Raw genomic sequence first — 20,470 nt, forward strand, 5'->3', positions numbered from 1 at the left:
ATCTAAAATGGTAAAGGGCATGTTGGGTGAAGTCTGAAGAAAGCCAGGCACAAGCTTCCAAAATATATATATATTTTTTCCATTGAAGCCTTATTATAGGATGCATTTAATTTCTCCAGTAATGAGTTTTGGCAACACATGTGAAGTGTCTACATTCTCATTTGGGACTTAGTGCCCATGGTTTTTAATGGGTGCTGTTTATGTGGGGACCCTGCTATGGGCTGTATGTTGTAATCCTACAAAATTCATATGTTGAAGCCTAAATATAATATGATGGTTTGTAGATAACGGCTTTGGGAGATAAATGAGAGGGTGGAGCCCTCATGAATGGGATTAGTGCCTGTGATGGTTAATTTTATGTCAATTTTATGGGGTGCCCAGATTAAACACTATTTCTGGATGTGTCTGTAAGGGTGTTTTTAGATGAGATTAGCATTTGAAGTGATGGGCTCAATAAAGTTGATTGTCCTCCCCAGTGTGGTGGGCCTCATCCAATCAGTTGAGGGTCTGATTAGAACAAAGGACAGAAGGAGGAATTTGCACTTTTTTCCCGCCTCACTTCATAAATTGGGATATCTCATCTTCTCCTGCCCTTGGGCTTGGATTTACACCATTGGCTCCCCTGGTTATCAGGTCTTTAGACTTGGACTGAATTACACCACTGGCTTTTCTGGGTCTCTAGTTTGCAAATGGTAGATTGTGAGGCTTATCAACCTCTATAATTGCATAAGCCAATTCCACATAATAAATCTCCATATTTATAACTTTATCTGAACATTTCCCAATATAAGAAGGGTTCAGAACTCCAAGAGATAGATGTCACTCAAAAAGGTTTTTAAAATAATGTCCTATTTCTTTTCCTCAAAATACTTTTAAGCAATAATTAGGTATGATCTGTTCTGGGTTTTCAATCCACTGGTCATAGATTTATTATTTTGTTTCAAAAATTGGAAGAAAAGACATTCCTGTCTTAAGAGGAATAGAAAAGAAGAGGTTTATCCATAGTTAAGTTTTGTGGACATACCTATCCTGCTTCCCCAATGAAGTTACCATGTTTCTTTCTTTAATAATAGAGACAACCAATAGTGGTTGCATACATTTATAGTTATAACTTTTCTCATCTGGGCCATTGAGAAGCAGGCTTTCTGCATTCTGTAATAAAAATATACAAAGTTACAAGCCTGTATCTCTCACTATTTAAAACAAGAAGTAAAAATGTTGCAAGCTATTTTATGCTTTGGTTATTTTCCCTTAGCAACTTAGAAATTGTGGTACCATGCTCTAGAAACACTGGTCACAATTATTAAGCATGTCTTTTTGCAGCTCAAAGAGTTTTCATATGGGAAATGGCCAAGAATACCTCTGTTTACAAATGCAAGATTTCTCAAAGTTTTCTTGTAATACTGGTGGAATGGTGGAGTCTGGACTTCATTATTCTACACCTTGCTTCAAACTTGGCTATGCTGCTTAGTAGTAATTTAACCTTGAGCAAGTGATGATCTGTTTGAATCTCACTGTCCTTATCTATAAAATGTGATACAAACCTCCCAGGATACATTTAAAAATATGTACATTTACAAATATGTAAGATATTTGACTTCATACCTGGTACAAAGCAGGGGTTTAATAAATCCATTATTCCTGTTATCTCAAAAAAATGCCCACTAAAAGGCAAGGTTATAGTGTTCATAGAAGCTTTTTATAATAGCCCTACCTGAACACAACCCAAATGACAGCCCAAAATGACCATCAGTTAGTAGATTGAATTTTTTTAAATGTGGGATATTCATACAATGCAGTACTATATAGCATGAACTACCATTACTACAAAAGTATGGATAAATCTCACCAATATAACATTGAATGATATGAAATAATACATTCTGTATAATACCATTGAAACAAAGTTCAAAAACAGGCAAAATTATAGAGTCAGCGGGCAGAAGTCATAACCTTTTGGAGGGAGGTTGGATTGGAGGAAGGACAAAGGGAGCCAGCTGAGATGCTGGAAATGTTTTGTCTTCACCTGCATGGTGGTGATTATATATGGGTATATGCATGTAAAAAATTCATCAAACTGAACGCTTAATATTTGTACATTATATACATACATGTATATTATTTACATTTATGCAGATATAAATGATACATCAGTAAAAAAAATGCTCCCTTAATTCCAGGATTTTGTATCAATAGCAGTTTTATTTACTAGGAGTGTATCTAGCAGACAATATAACATGCCAAAAGCTGGCCATCTAGCAGGCTGTAGTCAGTCTGTCCCTTGTAAGTGGCCCCATTTCAGAACTAGCCTGGAGCTGACAGGCATATTATAAGGTCATGCTCCATCATCATTGACAGCTGGAGATGCCATCACATGCCATCGGCAGCAAAGCACAGGGAAAACCAGGCAGTGGACTGTGCTTCCCACCCTTAGGCTTGGAGGCACAAGCCCCAGCAATGGAAGGATTAAAAAGCCTCAATTTAAAAAGACAGGGGGAGGGGAGGGAATGTGGGCTGCACAATTTATAAATAGACATTCCCTGAGGCTGCCTGATGGTGAAGTGGTTGTTTAGTAAATCTTTCTCCCTTAAGAATCCCATTATCGGAGAGCATTTGAAAATACCAGTTTCATTTTGTCTTTTGGGGGAGATCCTGGGTTTCATCAAGTCAGCCCTGTTGGATGATATTGCTCTCTGTCAGATCTAGGGACAGGCCTTCAGTACCTTGAATCACCTATACATGGAGCACAAAGATGATGATGATGATGATGATGATGTGTCTTTTGCCAAATGGATGAGCAGCTTCTGGGGTCACAGCTGGATAGAAGAGAATGAGAGAGGACTCCGAGACCGTCATGGATCACAAGCTGCCAGTTACAGGAAAACCTCCCTGCCCTGCCCAGTGAGTTATTATCAGAGAACCAGGGGAGAGTTGGACTAGGGGAGGGGGGTTTCTATTGGATAATTTTTGAAGAGGCCTTTGGTATAAAATTTTCTTTGGTTAAAAAGCAGTACTTCTAAACCTTTTTATATCCACAAAAATCCCTTTTATTACTTTATCTTGTTCTCCAGGGGAACTGATGTTCATCTATTAGGTAAAGATTTCTTCATTTTTAGTAGTCTAAGATATCTTTAACTACAATTCGGAGCTACTGATAAACCTGAGACAATCCTTCTGAGGGTTAATGTAATTCAAGCCAAAGGAAAGACACTTGATATTATAGTTTGTGCAGCATCGGCATGGGTCAATGTGTGATTTCCTATAGTCTTTTTAAAATACTGAAAATAAGCTCCACTATTTGATAACCTCTGAAGAATTGGTGATTCCACATGATAAATCACCACCTTTGAATAAATTTGATATCCTCTTTCTTCTGGTTCCCCTTTGGTTTCCTGAGGGTAGAAGGAGCCACAATTGTCCTGCCCTCAGCAAGGCAAACACCCAATGTCTAGGGAACAAGATGCAAGCAGGAAAGCCCCTGATGGGGAGTGGGTGGGCCTGACCAGGTGAGGACTCCGCAGCAGGTGCAGACAGTGGTTCTCTTTGTTCAGCTGTGGTGCTGGAAGACTCCACTGCAGACACACATGTCCTCTGCTTCCCAGTTACACAACAATAATACAGCTTTTCTTTTTCATTGAGTCACTTAAAATTCCAGCTGTAGAGAATACATTCTCAACCTTCTGCCTCTGTCAACCCCAGAAACAAGTAAGTTTTGGGGTAATGTTATTTTATTTCATTTTTATCCCTAGAGTTCTCAGATGCTTAATGCTTATAAGGGATATAAAAGTGTGTAAGGCAAAATCTCTTTTACTCCCACTGGCCAGCAAGTTTTGAAGAATGTCTTTAAGACACAAATATTTGAAAATAGGTTTCTTACCAAATGCATACTCAGGGACTAAGGGCAAGTTTCAACAGCTCTTTGAGCTTCAGGTACCTTAAGTAAAAAAGAAGAGAGGCTGGACTGGATGATCCCTGGGAACCCTTCTAGTACTAATTGTCCATGATTCTGTTGTAAATGAACACCTGCATATCACACTCTCATTTTAATCTCTTATGTTCCACTTCGAGTGAGGTATTCACAATGTGTGAACCAGGAGTGTAATTAGTTTCCAGTTTCCAGATAGTGAGGACCAGGGAGAAACAAAGAGAAAAGTTCTGATTTGCTATTTATCTCAACAGCCCTTTGGAGCCACTGAAAATAGGAAAACAAAAGAAGAAACATGACTTTTAAAATACAGTTTTGTTGAATAAATTTTAGCATTTATTAGACTTTTAATACTGACATAATCCTTTTTAGAGAATCAATTTTTAGGTTTCAGTGCTGTTTGCCTTAAACTATCAGGGTGGAATTTGTTATGTATGACATTTCTAAAAGATGTCCATATATCTTTTCCTGCCCATGCTAGCTTTGAGCATTTGCCTGAATTAACCTCTTCAGATTCTCTTAGTCAACAGTGACTTCCATAATTATCAGACTAACATGCAGAAAGCATGTGCTTATTTAAGGATGCAAAGCATGGAATAAAAATGACCACATTATTCAATAGAACAGCAAGAGCATAAGCACAGAACACAGAGCAGGGGACCCAGAGTGAGGTGAGCAGAGTCCTGGGAAATAGTCAGGGGTCTGAATCTCCACCTCTGGTCACATTATGCCACATATTTATGAAGAGAGCCTGTAGTTGGATACTTAACTGTTCGAATTCTAAAATGTACTCAGGTTTTTCTTACCTTAGAGATATGAGAACCATTAGGTTTTCATTTTGTGTGTGTGTGTTTTGCTTTGAGCTCAATGAATAACTTAAAAAGAAAAGCTTACTCTTAGCCTTATCTCTTTTCTTCTCTCCCCACTGCTCCAACCTAAGGCTCTTCCCTCTCACAACCTATTAGTAACCTGTATCCATAAATATTACATGCGTTGGAAGAGAAGAGTTTTCTCCTTCTTTCCCATTTGAATGTGGTTTCTAATATGGCTTTCAGCCTCATGATTCCCGCAAAACCATAGCGATGGAGCCTTGATTCATTGGACATATTTATTGAATACCTATTATGTGCCAGACATTATGCAAGCCTCTATAGGCTTATAGGGCACAAGAAGACAAACAAAATCTCTGAGCTTGTGGAACTTCCAGTCTAGTGGAAAATACAATTTGTCAGAAAGAACAAGGTAGACAAGGGGTAGAGCGTGGTCCTTTTTAGAGAACACTATTTTTTAACAAGCCTCAGTTTAATGATCTATGATTGCTGATTTAAAGTGAAGTTAAAAATCTAACTTTACTGTCCTGATGTTCTTGGTGGAAAAAAATGAAGTGATATGAAGTCTCTTTCATTAACTGAACTGATGTGCCTTGTACCTCCAGCGCCACAAGTAAAAGTTTCTGTATTCCTTATTTATTCTGCTCTTTGAAAGCGGATTTTAAAGACTTTAGTCTATTCAGCTTTCTAGGCATCTTCTGTATCTTACCATGGTTCTCTTACCATCCTTTGGCACAGTTTGGGCCTATGGAAGGGGAGATTATGCTAAATGAAAGGAGTCTTCAAGGAAGAACCAAATTCCCTGGCCGAGGGCTTTGTTAATTCTATTTATTTATTTATTTTTTAATGTTTATTTACTTTTGAGAGATAGAGAAAGAGACAGAGTGTGAGTGGGGGAGAGCCAGAGAGAGAGAGGGAGACACAGAATCCCAATCAGGCCCCAGGCTCTGAGCTGTCAGCACAGAGCTGGTCAGTGGGGGGCTTGAACCCAGGAGCTATGAAATCATGACCCGAGCTCAAGTTGGGTGCATAATCAACTGAGCCACTCAGGCACCCCAAGCTTTGCTAATTCTAAATGCTTTCTCAGTGCTCCAAGGTAGGCACAGTATATGCTTGCCCACATGATATCATTTGAGGGGATATAAAAATAAGCCTCTACCTGTCTGCACCCAAGGGATTAAAATTTTTTTTTCATGTTTATTCATTTTTGAGAGAGAGAGAGAGAGAGAGAGAGAGAGAACACAAGCAGGGGAGGGGCAGAAAGAAAGAAACTCTGAAGCCGGCTCCATGCTGTCAGCACAGAGTCTGAGGCAGGGCTTGAACCCATGAACCAAGAAATCATGACCTGAGCAGAGGCTGGATGCTCAACGGACTGAGCCACCTATGTGTCCCCATTTTTTTCTTTTTGAAAATAATCACCTTTGGGGCACCTGGGTGGCTCAGTTGGTTAAGCACCCGACTCTTGGTTTCAGCTCAGGTCATGATCTCCCAGTTTCTGAGTTCAAAACCTGTGTGGGGCTCTGTGCTGACAGCCCAGAGCCTGCTTGGGATTCTCTCTGTCTGTCCCTCCCCCATGCACACTGTCTCCCTCAAAATAAATAAATAAATAATCTCCTTTAACCATTTTTATATTCTCTCTTCATGGTCTCAATTTAAAGCAATAGAAGACACTTACAATTTTCATTTTTATCCTGACTGACCTGAGTATGGCTACACACTGTCACCATTACAGTATCTCACCATAGGGGTGGTTTGCCCGCATTTGTTCACTACACGGAGCGGGCGGGGCATGGCCCCCTCAGAGGATTTTTCATAAACCTGAGGAGAAGGAGTGCCCTAAAGTTACGTGAGTAACAGTGGTTTCTTGTTTTTCAGGTTAAATTTATATTTAATTTCAACAGGAGACAATGCCTTAATCCCAAAGATGAAACTAGTGATAGAGTTTCAGGCAACAGTGACAACTCTACAGTAGCACTTTTAGCATAACGCTCTATGGATTTGTTTTCTATTTTCTATTGGATGTAGAGGAGTCGCTGGAAGGACAGCAGAGTAGAGAAGGATGAAGGGAGGGCTCCAGAGGCAGCCACCCAGGGTCGGCCACTAGCAGCGTAACTGACTGAGTTACCTACGTCTCTCTGACCATATGTAAAGGTGACTGATGGGAACAGCATATGCCTCATAAGGGTGTAGGGAAGATTCAATAAGTAATTTATATAATGTAATTAGGACATTGCCTGGTACCTAACGAGCACCTATGCTTCTTATTATTATGTGCTGGAAGTGTTGAAAATTGGGAATTTTTTTCCAGATGATGCTTTAGTTAAGTACTGCAAAAAGTTCTAGAGTCTTTCATTTTGCCTTTCCCTCATTGTCTCTAATGTTTCTCTTTCTCTCTTATATCACAATGGGAAGACAGTAGGTAATTTTATACTGGTGGTTGGCATTTGGCATATGTTCTGTCATGGACCGATGTCGCCCCCGCCCCCTGCTAACCCTCCAAAATTCATATGCTGAAGTCCTAACCCTGAATGTGATGGTATTTGGAGATGAGGCCTTTGGAAGTAATTAGGTGTAGATGAGCTCATGAGGTGAGATGGGATTACTACTCTTATAAGAAGAGACACCATAAAGCTTGCCCTTTCTCTTTCTCTCCACCTGCATGCATAAGTCTTAGGCGAGACATTTAGCTGACCTAAGATTCATTTTCCTCATCTGTAAAAGGGAAGGATGATTCCCTCCCAGGATTTGTTCTGAGGTCAGAGGTCAAGGACATGGTCCCCAGAGAGTGTGGTACTCTGGTACTGTGCACTACGACTTAACATGGGTCTTATTATCCCAGCACCTGGAACTTTCTCCTCATTGTTTCTCATTTTGGTGTTAATGGGTGTCTCAGGGGCTTGTATTTACACAGAGAGCAGGAGGGGTACAAGTGAAGGGTGATTGCAATTAAAGCCAAGACAAAGAATATCAAATAGTTAAGCTCTCCAGAGGAAAATTTTACATAACCAATGTCTTTTTATTTATTTATTATTATAATTTTTAAAGATTTTATTTTTAAGTAATCTCTCCACCCAACGTGGGGCTCAAACTCACAATCCTGAGATCCAGAGTTACATGCTCCATGGACTGAGCCAGCCAGGTACCCCACCGATTTCTTATTAATTAATTAAAGTGAGAACCTATGCCTTGGGTCAGAACTGGGAACTGGACAGAGACTGGTCTGAAGGCAGTGTCTGTACACACTTTGTCACTCTGTCATCTGGGACCCCAGCTGGTGAGCTCAAAATGAAGGATCCCATCCCGTGGGCAAGAGCCCACACTCACAGTGTGGGAGAGAAACCTCTAAGGCTAGTCCATGGCTGTGGAGGTGATATGTACGTACTTGGTAAAAATAAGCTACATAAAAATAAGCTAGGGCACTGTTTCATGTCTTTGCCAGGAAAATTACACTAGAAGGGCATATAAAATTCCAAAAGTAGAGCTTGCATGGTAAGTAAACATATTTAAAAATGGGAACTTCTCCCTGTAATCGATTAGAGAGATCTTTTAAGCCTGTTTCCCACAAAGTCACACACAAAAACAAACAACTGGAAAAACCTATCTTATAGGAAATATTAAGTGTATAATATTAAGTATATAACTCTTGCCTTTTTTTTATGCCCTTTGTGCAAACATTCTCATTTCATATCCAACCTCAAATTTAAAAATTATATTTATTTATTTATTTTTATTTTTTTTTTTAAATGTTTATTTATTTCTGAGGCAGAGGGAGACGGAGCGTTAGTGAGGGGCGGGGAGGCAGAGAGAGAGGGAGACAGAATCCGAAGCAGGCTCGAGGCTCCGAGCTGTCAGCACAGAGCCCCATGCGGGGCTCGAACTCACAGACCGCGGGATCATGACCTGAGCTGAAGTTGGACATTCAACCAACTGAGCCACCCAGGCGCCCCTAAAAATTTTATTTTTAAAATTTTATTGTGGGGGCGCCTGGGTGGCTCAGTCGGTTGAGCGTCCGACTTCGGCCCACGTCATGAGCTCGCGGACCGTGGGTTCGAGCCCCGCACCGGGCTCTGTGCTGACAGCTCGGAGCCTGGAGTCTGTTTCGGATTCTGTGTCTCCCTCTCTCTGACCCTCCCCCGTTCATGCTCTGTCTCTCTCTGTCTCAAGAATAAATAAACGTTAAAAAAAATAAAAATAAATAAATAAATAAAATTTTATTGTGGCAAGAACACTTAACACGAGATTTACCATCTTAGCAGATTTTTAAGTGTGCAATACAGTATTGTTAACTATAGGTCCAAGGCTGTACAGTAGACCTTTAGAACTCATTCATCTTTGCATAACTGGAACTTTATACCCATTGATCAGCCACTTCCTGTTTCCCCCTTCTCTCAAGTCCTGGCGACCACCACTCTATTCCTCGCTTCTATGGGTTTGAGGAATTTAGAGACCTCATGCAAGTGGAGTCATTTAGTATGTGTTCTTCTGTGTCTCAGTCTCAAGTTTTTAAAGTACCATTTTTTTTTCTCGATAATATAATACATGATCACTGCAGAAAACTTAGAAAATGCTAAAAAAAAAAAAAAAAAGTTCCATGGCACAAAGAAAACCTTTCAAAACATTCAGGTATGTTTTAAGGTTGTCCATCTTACAATGTTATCCTGCTTCAAGCCCTCCTCCCACCTCCCTCCTCCCAGGTGCTCCCGCTCAGCGAGCTTCTTTTCCTTACAGCCTGCAAGCTCTTCTGTGGCACATATGGGGCTCATCCTCAGGCAGAAGAGTGTTCCCTGTTCCCTAATTAACCCTGCTCATCCTTCAGACTGTATCTTAATCATCACACCTTCACAAAAGTCTCCCCGATCCTCTTAGCCACTCCAGCACCCACACAAACATACATTATTTTACCCTATTTTATATCCTCTCAAGGCACCTTGAACTTTTCCTTTACAGCATTTGGCCAAGGCTGTAGGCATATGCCCTTTTTGTTTAGTGTTCTTCTCCTATGCAGACATCATCTCTCTGCAGGACACTGTGCCTGTTTAGCTCCCCAGTTTATCCAAAGTGTTTAGCTCCCCAGTTTATCCAAAGTGTTTAGCTCCCCAGTTTATCCAAAGCACCAAGTACTCAGTATTACCTATAATAAATGGAATAATATATACAAATTTACCTCATGTCTTTTTAGTAGCTTTACAAATCTTTAACCACATTTTTGATTATTTTTTGAGAGAAAGTTTCTAGACATGTGTGTTAGTTTTTTTCAGGCTGCCATAACAAAATACCACAGACTGGGTGACTGAAGCAGCAGGAATTTATTTTCTCACAGTTCTGGAGGTTAGTGGTCTGAGATAAAGGTGTGAGCAGGTTTGGTTTCTTCCAAAGCCTCTCTTCTCAGCTTGCAGATGGCCACTTTCTTGCTGTGTCTTCACGTTCCTTCCTCTGTGTGAGCCTATCTCTGGCATCCCTCCGTGTGTGTCCAAATTTCTTTTTCTTATAATGGCACTTGTCAGACTGGAATGAGACCCACCATAATGGTCTTACCTTGACTTAATCTTTAAAGGCCCTGTCTCCAAATGTCATATTCTGAGCTACTCATATAAGGCTTCAACATACGAATTTGGGGCAGGGGGACACAATACAGCAAACAACAATGTGCAATGGATGGATCCAAGGAGGGGGATATTGTAAGCCCCCTGGCACATATCGCCAACAGCTTTCTGGGAAGGCTATCCACATTTGTGGTCCTACCAGCCTAGATCCCTGCACTCTTGCTGGTATTGGTACCATTAGTAACATTTTTGTTTTAAAACTGAAAGGTAAGATTGTGTATTATTTCATTTTCCATAATCTTTGTCTACTAATAAGCATAAACAATTTTTACCAGTTGGTATTTTGATATTTATTTTTCTTTCATTCTTTGTATATTTATTCATATATATATAGAGAGAGAGAATGAAAGAATATATATGTGTATATATATGTATATGCATATACATATATATATTAAGGTTTTATTTTTAAAAGGCTTAAGATTTTTAAAAAGGTAATCTCTACACCCAATGTGGGGCTGAGACTCACAACCCCAAGATTGAGAGTCTCATGCTCTTCTAACTGAGCCAGCCAGGTGCCCCTCATCTAATATATATTTAATGAACTCATGCTGTGAATAAGGCAAAGTGCTGCATAGTGGGATTCTAGCAGAGGATGAAACATGGCTCTTGATGTGATGGAGCATATGGTCTAATGGAGAAGAGAGACGTGTAACAAAATTACCCCAAATTTTGAGTATAGTTGTGATGAGTATCATACAGGAGAAGTACAAGATCCCAGGAAGGCATCTAACTGGGACCGGAACCAACCAGGGCAGTAGGGAAGGGTTTCTGTGGAAATGCAGAATGACTGAGTATGATTCGCCATTACCTGAGGTAATGTGGTAGGGTGGTGAGTGGTCATGAGCACAGAGGACCATCTGTGAAGGTGCCTGTGCCGGGTAGGAGCATGGGAGTTGGAGGAAGTGACTAACCAGTGAGACTGACACCGAAAGGGCAGGTGATACAAGATGAGGTGCAAAACGAAAAGTGATCAGTTGTGACTTGGTAGTTGTCCTCCCCACTCTTTCTGCTGCAGGAACAACAAAATAAATGAGTGCATGGATATGGGAGATCCACTATGAAGAGGTTGCTTCTGTAACCTGGCTGAAAGATGATCTGGGTGCCTTGAATTACAATAGTAACAGTGGTGCTTGAAAAGCATGGGTAGTTTTTAGAGACATTTGAGAGGTGGAATCTGCTGACGTGGCAATTGAATGTGAAGAGTGGCTCCTGAGTTACTGGTCTGAGTAACTGAGTGCATGGTGGTGCCATCTTCTAAGTTAGGGGACACAGGAGGAGCAGGTTTGGGGAGGAGAGGTCATGAGTTCAGATTTGCACAAGTCAAGTTGGGTGCCAGTGGGATACCATGAGGAAACTTGAGGGTGCAGAAACTCCAAGGAGATGTCTGCTCTAACAATACACATTAGGAAATCATAATATAGCTAGAAACTGAAGCCTGACGATGAGATATTTAGGGGGACAGTGTAGAGTGAGAAAGGAAAGGAAGGGAAGAAAGACTAGTTTAGAACCCAGAGGAACTCCAATAGTTGTAAGCTGCTAGAGGAACAAGGGAGTAGCAATGTCTAAAACACAGTGCAGAAAGATCACCCTTGAGCTGCAGTGGTAGAAGACAAGGAAAGATTGTTTCCAGGGGAGCCACGTGTGCTACTGGATTGAATGCTACAAAATGATTAAAGAGCAAAAGTGCACAGAGTTTGGCAACATTGAGACCAATATCCTGACCAAAATCAGCCTTGCGTGCAAAAGCTAAATTGGAGTCGGTTGGGAAGTGAGAAAAATTGAGAGAACAGTTCTTTTTTTTTTTTTTTTAATTTGTTAATGTTTATTTATTTTTGAGAGAGAGAGAGAGAACGAGAGCCGGGGAGGGGCAGAGAGAGAGGGAGACACAGAATCTGAAGCAGGCTTCAGGCTCCGAGCTGTCAGCACAGAGCCTGATGCGGGGCCCAAACCCACAAACTGTGAGATCATGACTTGAGCCGAAGCTGGACAACTGAGCCACCCAGGCGCCCCTCTTTTTTTTTTTTTTTTAATATTTATTTATTTTTAAGAGAGAGTGAGTGAGTGGGGGAGGAGCAAAGAGAGAGGGAGACAGAGGATCCAAAATGGGCCCTGTGCTGACAGCAGAGAGCCCAATGAGGGGCTCAAATTCACAAACTTCAAGATCATGACCTGAGCTAAAGTCAGACCCTTAGCTGACTGAACCACCCAGGCGACCTAAGAGAATAGTTCTTTCAAGATTGGCTTCCCTGAACTGTCTGTCTTTTGATTGTTTTCTGATTATGACTTTAACATTGATACTATTACATTATATGACTTGTATGTTTATATGTATGTGAGATAGTTCTTTTCAGGATATTATGATTAAACATTACTAAAATGTAGCAAAATATTTTTAAAGTTTTTAAATCTACCATGAATTTTGTTATGTTGCTTGTGCTGCACATTAGCTTTATTTTTATGCAGTTAAATTAGTTTTTTCCTTTTGGCTTTTTCCATTGCTTTTGCTTAGAAATTCTTTCTAAATATAGCAATCATATAACTATTCACCTTTGCATTATTTCTTAAACATTTATATTCTTTAAAGTTTTTTTTTAAATTTTGGAATTTATTTTTACGTATCAATTTAGGGCTTGGAATGCTTCATTATATTGCCCTAATGGTGGAGGACGAACAAAGTTAGTCTTGGGATGTTCTACTTAATGTTTTAATCAATTGACTCTCCTTCATTGTAGAAGGAATGTCCTGCTAATCAAAAAGATAAAATTTCAGTTCAACATGAGATTTGTTTAGTTGGTAATTTATGGATAATCTGTCCCTGTGCTAATATTGTACAGTCTCTTTATATTATAAAAATTTTTATTCTGTATTTCCAGTTTCCTGTGCTTCCCAGAATCACATCATCTGATAGCCATCCCAGAAGGCATTCTCATGAGGACCAGGGATTTCGATGCCATACCCACATGCGGGATTATAGAAAATGTTCAGCAGATGAGTCATTCAAGGAGCCACTGGAATCAAAAGGAAGATCCCATTCCAAAATTCAAGCATTCTCAGAGTCCTTTGAACAACAACTGTGCTTTAGAACCAGACGCTCTGTCTCTTCGGTATGTAACAGAGTTATTGAATATTTAACCACTTTAGAAAAGGAAACCCAAAGGGGTTCATCCTCCCCAAGTTTGAGGAGAACAACTCTTACTTCTTCATTTACAGCTTAGTGATGAGGTCTATGAAAAATGACACTCAGTTTTAGATAGCCCAGATGCATATTCATCTTTTAAATTATTTTTATTGGGGATTCCAATAAGTGTAAGAAGATTTCCTGGAGGACTATAGGTGGAATGTTTTTGTTACTGAGGTCCTCTGGTTCTTTGAGACTATTTTTGTCACTCTTATAAATAATCGTGACTTGTTCTTCTTTCACTATTTGAAGAAGGGAAAAACTACCCCAACTGTTCCTTTCGTATTTAATTCTGTAGCAGATAGTGTGTGACGGCAGTGTGTTCCCCTGCACTTGTAAAAAGCACACAGAAGGAGATCTCTGAACCCCGTCTAGTGAGTGTCCAGGAGTAGGAGCTGTCCAGGCATTCAGGGGGCCTTGTGGGAGTCTACGTAAAACACAAAGGAGAGACAGGCATGAAATGGGTGAAGAGTAGAAACTCCAAATGCCAAGCTTGATATATAAAGTAATAAACTAGAGACCTATTAATTTGGGGATAGTTTTTGAATTATGCAACATGTTTGCTGAGTGGCCTTGAGAAAAGTAACTTCTTTTTTCTGTTTTTTGTTTGTTTTATTTTGCAAAACAAGAATAGTAATATGTCTCTGCCATGCACCAGGCAGAAAAATAAGCAACTAGGCATATTGCCACCCGGTTTTTGAGCTATGTCCTATGAATGTACAGAGGAAGACTTGCGGGTGCTTCCTGCCTCATTGTCCATGTGAACACAATGTCTTCAGGTTAGCAGTGATGGCTGTTGGGACTGTCACCATGCATCTTTGCCTTGCAGCTGGCACCTCACTTTTACCAGAGAGTGACCCTGGGTGTGATTGTCCTTCAGTAGGCTGCTCTCTCCACCTGATCATAAGAGGAGTAAGGAAGGAAGAATAGTGAGCAACTGTCACTTACCATACCTAAATATTATTAAGAGTTCCTGTTTTGTCTTTTCTTTATATCATTTTTAAATTTTTTTTAATGTTTATTTATTATTGAGAGACAGAGACAGACAGAGCATGAGCATGGGAGGGACAGAGAGATGGGGAGACACAGAATCAGAAGCAGGCTCCAGGCTCTGAGATGAAAGCACAGAGCCCGACGTGGGGCCCGAACTCACAAACTGCGAGATCATGACCTGAGTCGAAGTTGGACAGTTAACCGACTGAGCCACCCAGGCGCCCCTCTTTATATCATTTTTCAAAACACTACAGTTTCAGACTTAGAACAGTGTTGCAAGAATAGTATAAAAAATATACTCTTCATTCAGATTCCCTCCAAATGTTATTATGTTATATTTACTTGTATCTTTCTCCCCTTCCTAAATCCCAAACAAGGGCAGAACATTCTCTTAGAAAGACACAGTATAATAGTTAAACTCAGGAAATTAACACCAACACAATACTTTTATATCTAATTTATTGACCTTGTTCATATTTCGTCAGTTGCCCCATTAATATTCTCTATAGTGAAATTCCAGATCATGTATTGCAACCAATTTTCACATCCCCCTAATTGATTTTATTCTGGAACAGTTCCTCAGTCTTTCCTTGTCTTTCATGACCCTGACATGTGAAGAATACAGGCTTCTTTTTTAGACACCTTTTTAGAATGATGCTTAATTTCGGTTTATCTGATATTTCCTCATGGTTAGATTTAGATTATGAGCTTTTGGCAGGAATAAAACAGAAATGAAAGAATTCTTGTTTTAAAATTACTTGTTAAAGTAATTCATTATATTAATTCAGGAGACATATCAGCCTCAATTTTTTTTTTTCCAGAGCAAGTCACGGTATATTTTGAAAAAAAAAAAAACAACAAAAACTTAATCTTAACAGTTCTTTGTTGATCTGATGTCCTCATGATCCACATCTTATATAACTGCTTATATGATATGATTTGCTAATATTATAAGTCCTAACAGTGTGCAAGCATGAAATCAGTTCTCCTATTTAAAAAGATACTCATCATATTCTCCCTAAAATATTTGCTAATATTTCATTTCCCAAGCTCTTCCTTTTGAGTGTTGAGGCAAGCAAGACAGCATTTTCAATTTTTTGACTCAAGAACTCTTTTCACGGCTATGTATGATAGCTAGAAACCTCCTAGGGATTCACAAAATCAGTTATTTTTTCATATTATATATATAATATATATATATATATATATATATATATATATATATATATAAATGTATATAGGATAAATAATTTTATTGAATATTTTATTTTATATCAATTTTTAAAACTTTATTTATTTTAAGAGAGAGAGAGAGTGTGTGAGCAGGGGAGGGGCAGAGAGAGAGAGAGAGAGAGAGAGAGAGAGAATCCCAAGCAGGCTGTACACTTTCAGTGCAGAGTCTGATGCAGGGCTTGGACTCATGAACTGTGTAATCATGACCTGAGCCGAAACCAAGTGTCGGACGCTTAACCAACTGAGCCACCCAGATGCCTCTCTGTTATATCAATTTTTAAAGAGTATATACTTTAAAGTTTATCCTAATGTAAAATAAAAAATTTAGAACATACGTATACTTTAAAACTTGTTCCTACTTAACAATTGACATACTTTTCTAAAGCTAACTACACTAAAAAGTGTGGTTTTTTAGCAAATCTAAAAATGATATGTATTTTGGTTGGGAGCCAAATGTATAGTAACATGTAAATTAAAATTTTTTATCCTTCAGCATCAAAAAGAGCCACAAACTAATTTTGTAACCTGATCATGACCAACAAAATTAAATTCTTTCATTTTGATATTGAAAAACTCAACTGGCTTATTTCGAAAATTTTTACATTTTGTTTTTAAATGAAATAAGAAAACAGATTTCAGTTCATTTTTTTTTTTACATTTATTTATTTTTGAGAAACAGAGTGAGACAAAGCGTGAGTGGAGGAGGGGCAGGGAGAGAAGGAGACACAGAATCTGAAGCAAGCTCCAGGCTCTGAGCAAGTGGTCAGCACAGAGCCTGATGCAGGGCTTGAACCCACAATCTGTGAGATCATGACCTGAGCTGAATTAGGACGCTCAACCGACTGAGCCACCCAGGCACCCTGATTTCAGTTCATTATTAATGAGCGTTGCTCAGATAATCTTTATTCTCAATAAGGGAAAAGCCAGACTGAAAGTAATCATCACTGTATTTCCTCCTTTTTTGTACTGCTTTTATAAGTATTAGAGGCATTCATGACTGTTTAATATGAACTTTTATCAGCCTGATGGATCTAATACAGCTGCTGGGTCTGATGAACACAATCTGGAGGCACATTTACAGACCTGGTACAATTTTTAGGTTTCTCTTAAGCTGTATCTCAGCTTCATCGTTTGTTTGGCTTTGTGACTTTGACCCCTGGACCACTATAGTTAGAAATGAAGCAATGTAGGTATGAAAACAACTCAGCACTGAAGAGTAGCTGACACCACTGCAGGAACCGGACACCCTCATAACTCAGCCTGCAGGACTGAGTCACGATCTTGCTCATCTGACTGCCTCTCATCACACTGACAGACACTCAGGCGTTCCCCCGCGTTTCCAGTTCCTATGGAGGCGGGGGACAGTAATGATGTTATTTGGTTTTTTTCTTAAAAATAGAAGTGTAAGTAGACACCATCAGCACATTTATCAGTGCCATTCTTTAGTCAGTAATTCCTTTGAAAGATGCTCCTTGACCATGGAAACTGAAGAAACATTCCCCTCCCCCCTCCACACTTCCCTATCATATCACCCTGTTTGCTCATCATTGTTGTACTTATCACTATCTGTTATATCGTTTGTTGCCTTTTAGGCTTATTGATTGCCTGTCACTGTCCACCTAGGTGTAATATTGAAGAAGTAGGGTTTCTTTAGTTAGTGCTGTATCTCCTGATCTTAGAGCAGTAGTGTGTGTTCAATGAATCAGTGAATGTGGACCCCTGGGCAACCTGTTGGGGAATGACAATGTGGTTGGATGTCATTCCTCAACACTCCATTCTTCACACATTAAAACTAATGCAAACCCTACTATTAATGTAATTTAAAAGAAGTGGGCCCTGGGAAGTTAGAATCAGTCCATGTATGATTCACTTGCCATATTCCTCTTCAGAAAAGCACCAGGAGGCTATTAATTATATCGTACTGTGAGAACACATCTCTCTACATGTCAGAGGCAGACACAGGGTTGTGTACAGGCTGAGTTTCCTCCACAGTCTCTCTGCTGATACCCAAGGCTCATTCCCTTTATTTATGACTAAAACCTTTAGCAACACACTTAGGCTTATGCTAACTTATTATGTGAAATTAAGATGGGCAAGTCTACTACATGAGCAGTGCTTTCTTCATCTCTGATAGGAGAAATGTTGCACGTTGTTAGCTGTTAGTACATTCCTACCCTTTTCTGACCTTTCTCTTTCAGGGACCTGAGAGCAGAAAGGAGAGAAATGAAAGAGAATGTCTGAGGATGGAGATAAAATCTCGAAAGAAAATGGAGGAAAGAAGGAAATCTAGGAAGGAAGAACACAGAGAAGAATACACGCCCTCCTTGTTTGAAAAAGAGCCCAAATAGTATTTTGTCTCCACATCATGACTACAGATGCCACTGTGTTTTTCGGGTCCCCGAATGCCAGGCCAGGTGGAGGTAGCTGTAAGAGAGTGTCTGCGGGTGCTGAGTGACTGCAGCCGGCAGTGGGTATGGCAGTCCCCCAAGGTGACTGGGCACCTGCTCCAGCTGCTTCTGGCCTCTTAGTTGAGAGTTGTTGTCCTTTTATGGGCACAAGGAGAATCAAAGGTATCTTAATAGAATAAGTAATTCTTAAAAATGTAAAGAGAGATATTTAAAGAACCACCCACCCATCTTCACAAACTCTTCTTCTTCCACATCAACCTTGCAAATAATTTCAAATAAAAGACATTGGTGTGACTCTAGGTTTACTTCTTTATTAGAAGTAATTATGTAAGTACGTCTAATGGCTACCATTTAATGAGAACTGGTAATTAACATGCCAACTACTGTGCCAGGTTCTTCAATGGCTCACCTAAAATAATCCTCACTACACTGGGATTGGAACTATTCTTTTCACTTGCTGGCTGAGGAAACTGAAGTTTAGACAAGTTCAGGAACTCATTGATGAGGTAGGTGGCAGGGTTAGGGCCAGAGACCAGTTCATTCTGACTCATGCTTCTAACCTGAGGCAGGACCTTAATTTCCTTTTTATTTAAAAAATTTTTTAATGTTTATTTTTGAGAGAGAGAGAGAGAGCGAGAGCAAGCAAGGGAGGAGCAGAGAGAGAGAGAGAGAGAGAGGGAGACACAGAATCCAAAGCAGGCTCCAGGTTCCGAGCTGTCAGCACAGAGACTGACATGGGACTTGAACTCCCAGACCGCGAAATCATAACCTGAGCCGAAGTTAGACGTTTAACCAACTGAGCCACCCAGATGCCCCTTGCACCTTAATTTCCTTTTAGTACTGGCTCCTGACTTGGTGTGTGTGTGTGTGTGTGTGTGTGTGTGTGTGTGTGTGTGTGTGTGATGTGCATGGAAATGAGTGGATGTGAGAAAAGCAGGACCTGGCAATAGCTTATGATTTTGATCACATGGGTGGAGATTGATTTACTGAGGTTAGATTTATGCTCTGGGTTTTAACTTTATGAGACCATATTCTTATTTTTTTTTAAATTTTATATTGAGACATAACTGACATATAACATTAGTTTCAAGTCTACAATATGATTTGATATTTTTAACCTTTTGTGAAATTATCACCACAATAAGTCTAATTAACATCCATTATCACACAAAGTTACAAAATATTTTTTCTTGTGATAAGAACTTTTAAGATCTCCTTTCTTAGCAGCCTGCAAACATACATTATTATAAACCGTAGTCACCATACTTACATTATATCCCATGGCTTATTGAAAAGATATTGAACGCTCCATTAATTTACATGTCAGCCTTGTTCAGGGGCCATGCCATTCCAATTTTAGTATATGTGTTGCTGGAGTGAGAACTTATTTTTTTTTTCTTAATTTTCAGCTTTATTGACGTATGATTGACAAATAAAATTGTATATTTTATTTATTTATAATTTTTTAAAGTTTATTTATTTTCAGAAAGAGAGAGCATGAACAGGAGAGGGGCAGAGAGAGACAGAGAGGAAGAGAGAGAATCCCAAGCAGGCTCTGCGCTGTCAGTGCAGAGACCGACGTGGGGCTTGAACTCAGGAACCCTGAGATCATGAGCCAAACCCAAGAGTCAGACACTCAACCGACTGAGCCACCCAGGTGCCCCTAAAATTGTGTATTTTAAATAGTACAACATTATGATTTGACGTGTGTATGCTTTGTGAAGTGATTACAACAATTGGGTTAATTAACACATTGAGGCCATATGGTATCACAATTTTTCTTCTTTAGGAGAAAAGATACTAGAATTCTATTTAGTTTTTTTTTTATATTGAAGTATAACTGACATTTAATATTATATTAGTTGTAGGTGAACGACATAATGATTTTATTTTTGTGTACATTGTGAGATGATCACCACAATAATGCTCATTAACATCCATCACCACACATAGTTACAAAATCTTTTTTTTCCTACAAGAATATCTACTCCTTTAGCAACTTTCAAATATGAAACACAATATTATTGACTATAGTCACCATTCTTCACTTACATACCTATGACTTATTTATTTTATCATTGGGAGTTTGTACCTCTTTTTTTAAAAATGTTTATTTATTTTGGACAGAGAAAGAGAGACAGAGCATGAATGGGGGAGGGGCAGAGAGAGAGGGAGACAGAATCTGAAGCAGGCTCCAGGCTCTGAGCTGTCAGCACAGAGCCCGACATGGGGCTCGATCTCACGAACCTCAAGATCATGACCTGAGCTGAAGTCAGATGCTTAGCTGACTGGGCCAC

General features: G+C 39.6%; 1 protein-coding gene across 5 annotated transcripts in view; it reads left to right on the forward strand.

The window, feature by feature from the left end:
- LNP1 (leukemia NUP98 fusion partner 1) overlaps positions 1–18,467 on the forward strand; it is a 79,747-nt gene extending 61,280 nt beyond the window's left edge. For all 5 annotated transcript variants that reach the window (XM_053903260.1, XM_053903259.1, XM_053903258.1 and 2 more), the window contains 3 exons: positions 2,701–2,901; positions 13,235–13,465; positions 17,964–18,467. In XM_053903260.1, coding sequence (XP_053759235.1) covers positions 2,740–2,901; positions 13,235–13,465; positions 17,964–18,113 — 543 coding nt within the window. In that variant the 5' untranslated portion in view covers positions 2,701–2,739 and the 3' untranslated portion in view covers positions 18,114–18,467. The remainder of the gene's footprint in view (positions 1–2,700; positions 2,902–13,234; positions 13,466–17,963) is intronic.
- The last annotated feature ends 2,003 nt before the right edge of the window (positions 18,468–20,470 follow it).

The sequence above is a fragment of the Panthera pardus genome, unplaced genomic scaffold, assembly GCF_024362965.1.
Source record: "Panthera pardus isolate Hobbes unplaced genomic scaffold, ASM2436296v1 HiC_scaffold_16, whole genome shotgun sequence".
Taxonomy (NCBI): domain Eukaryota; kingdom Metazoa; phylum Chordata; class Mammalia; order Carnivora; family Felidae; genus Panthera; species Panthera pardus.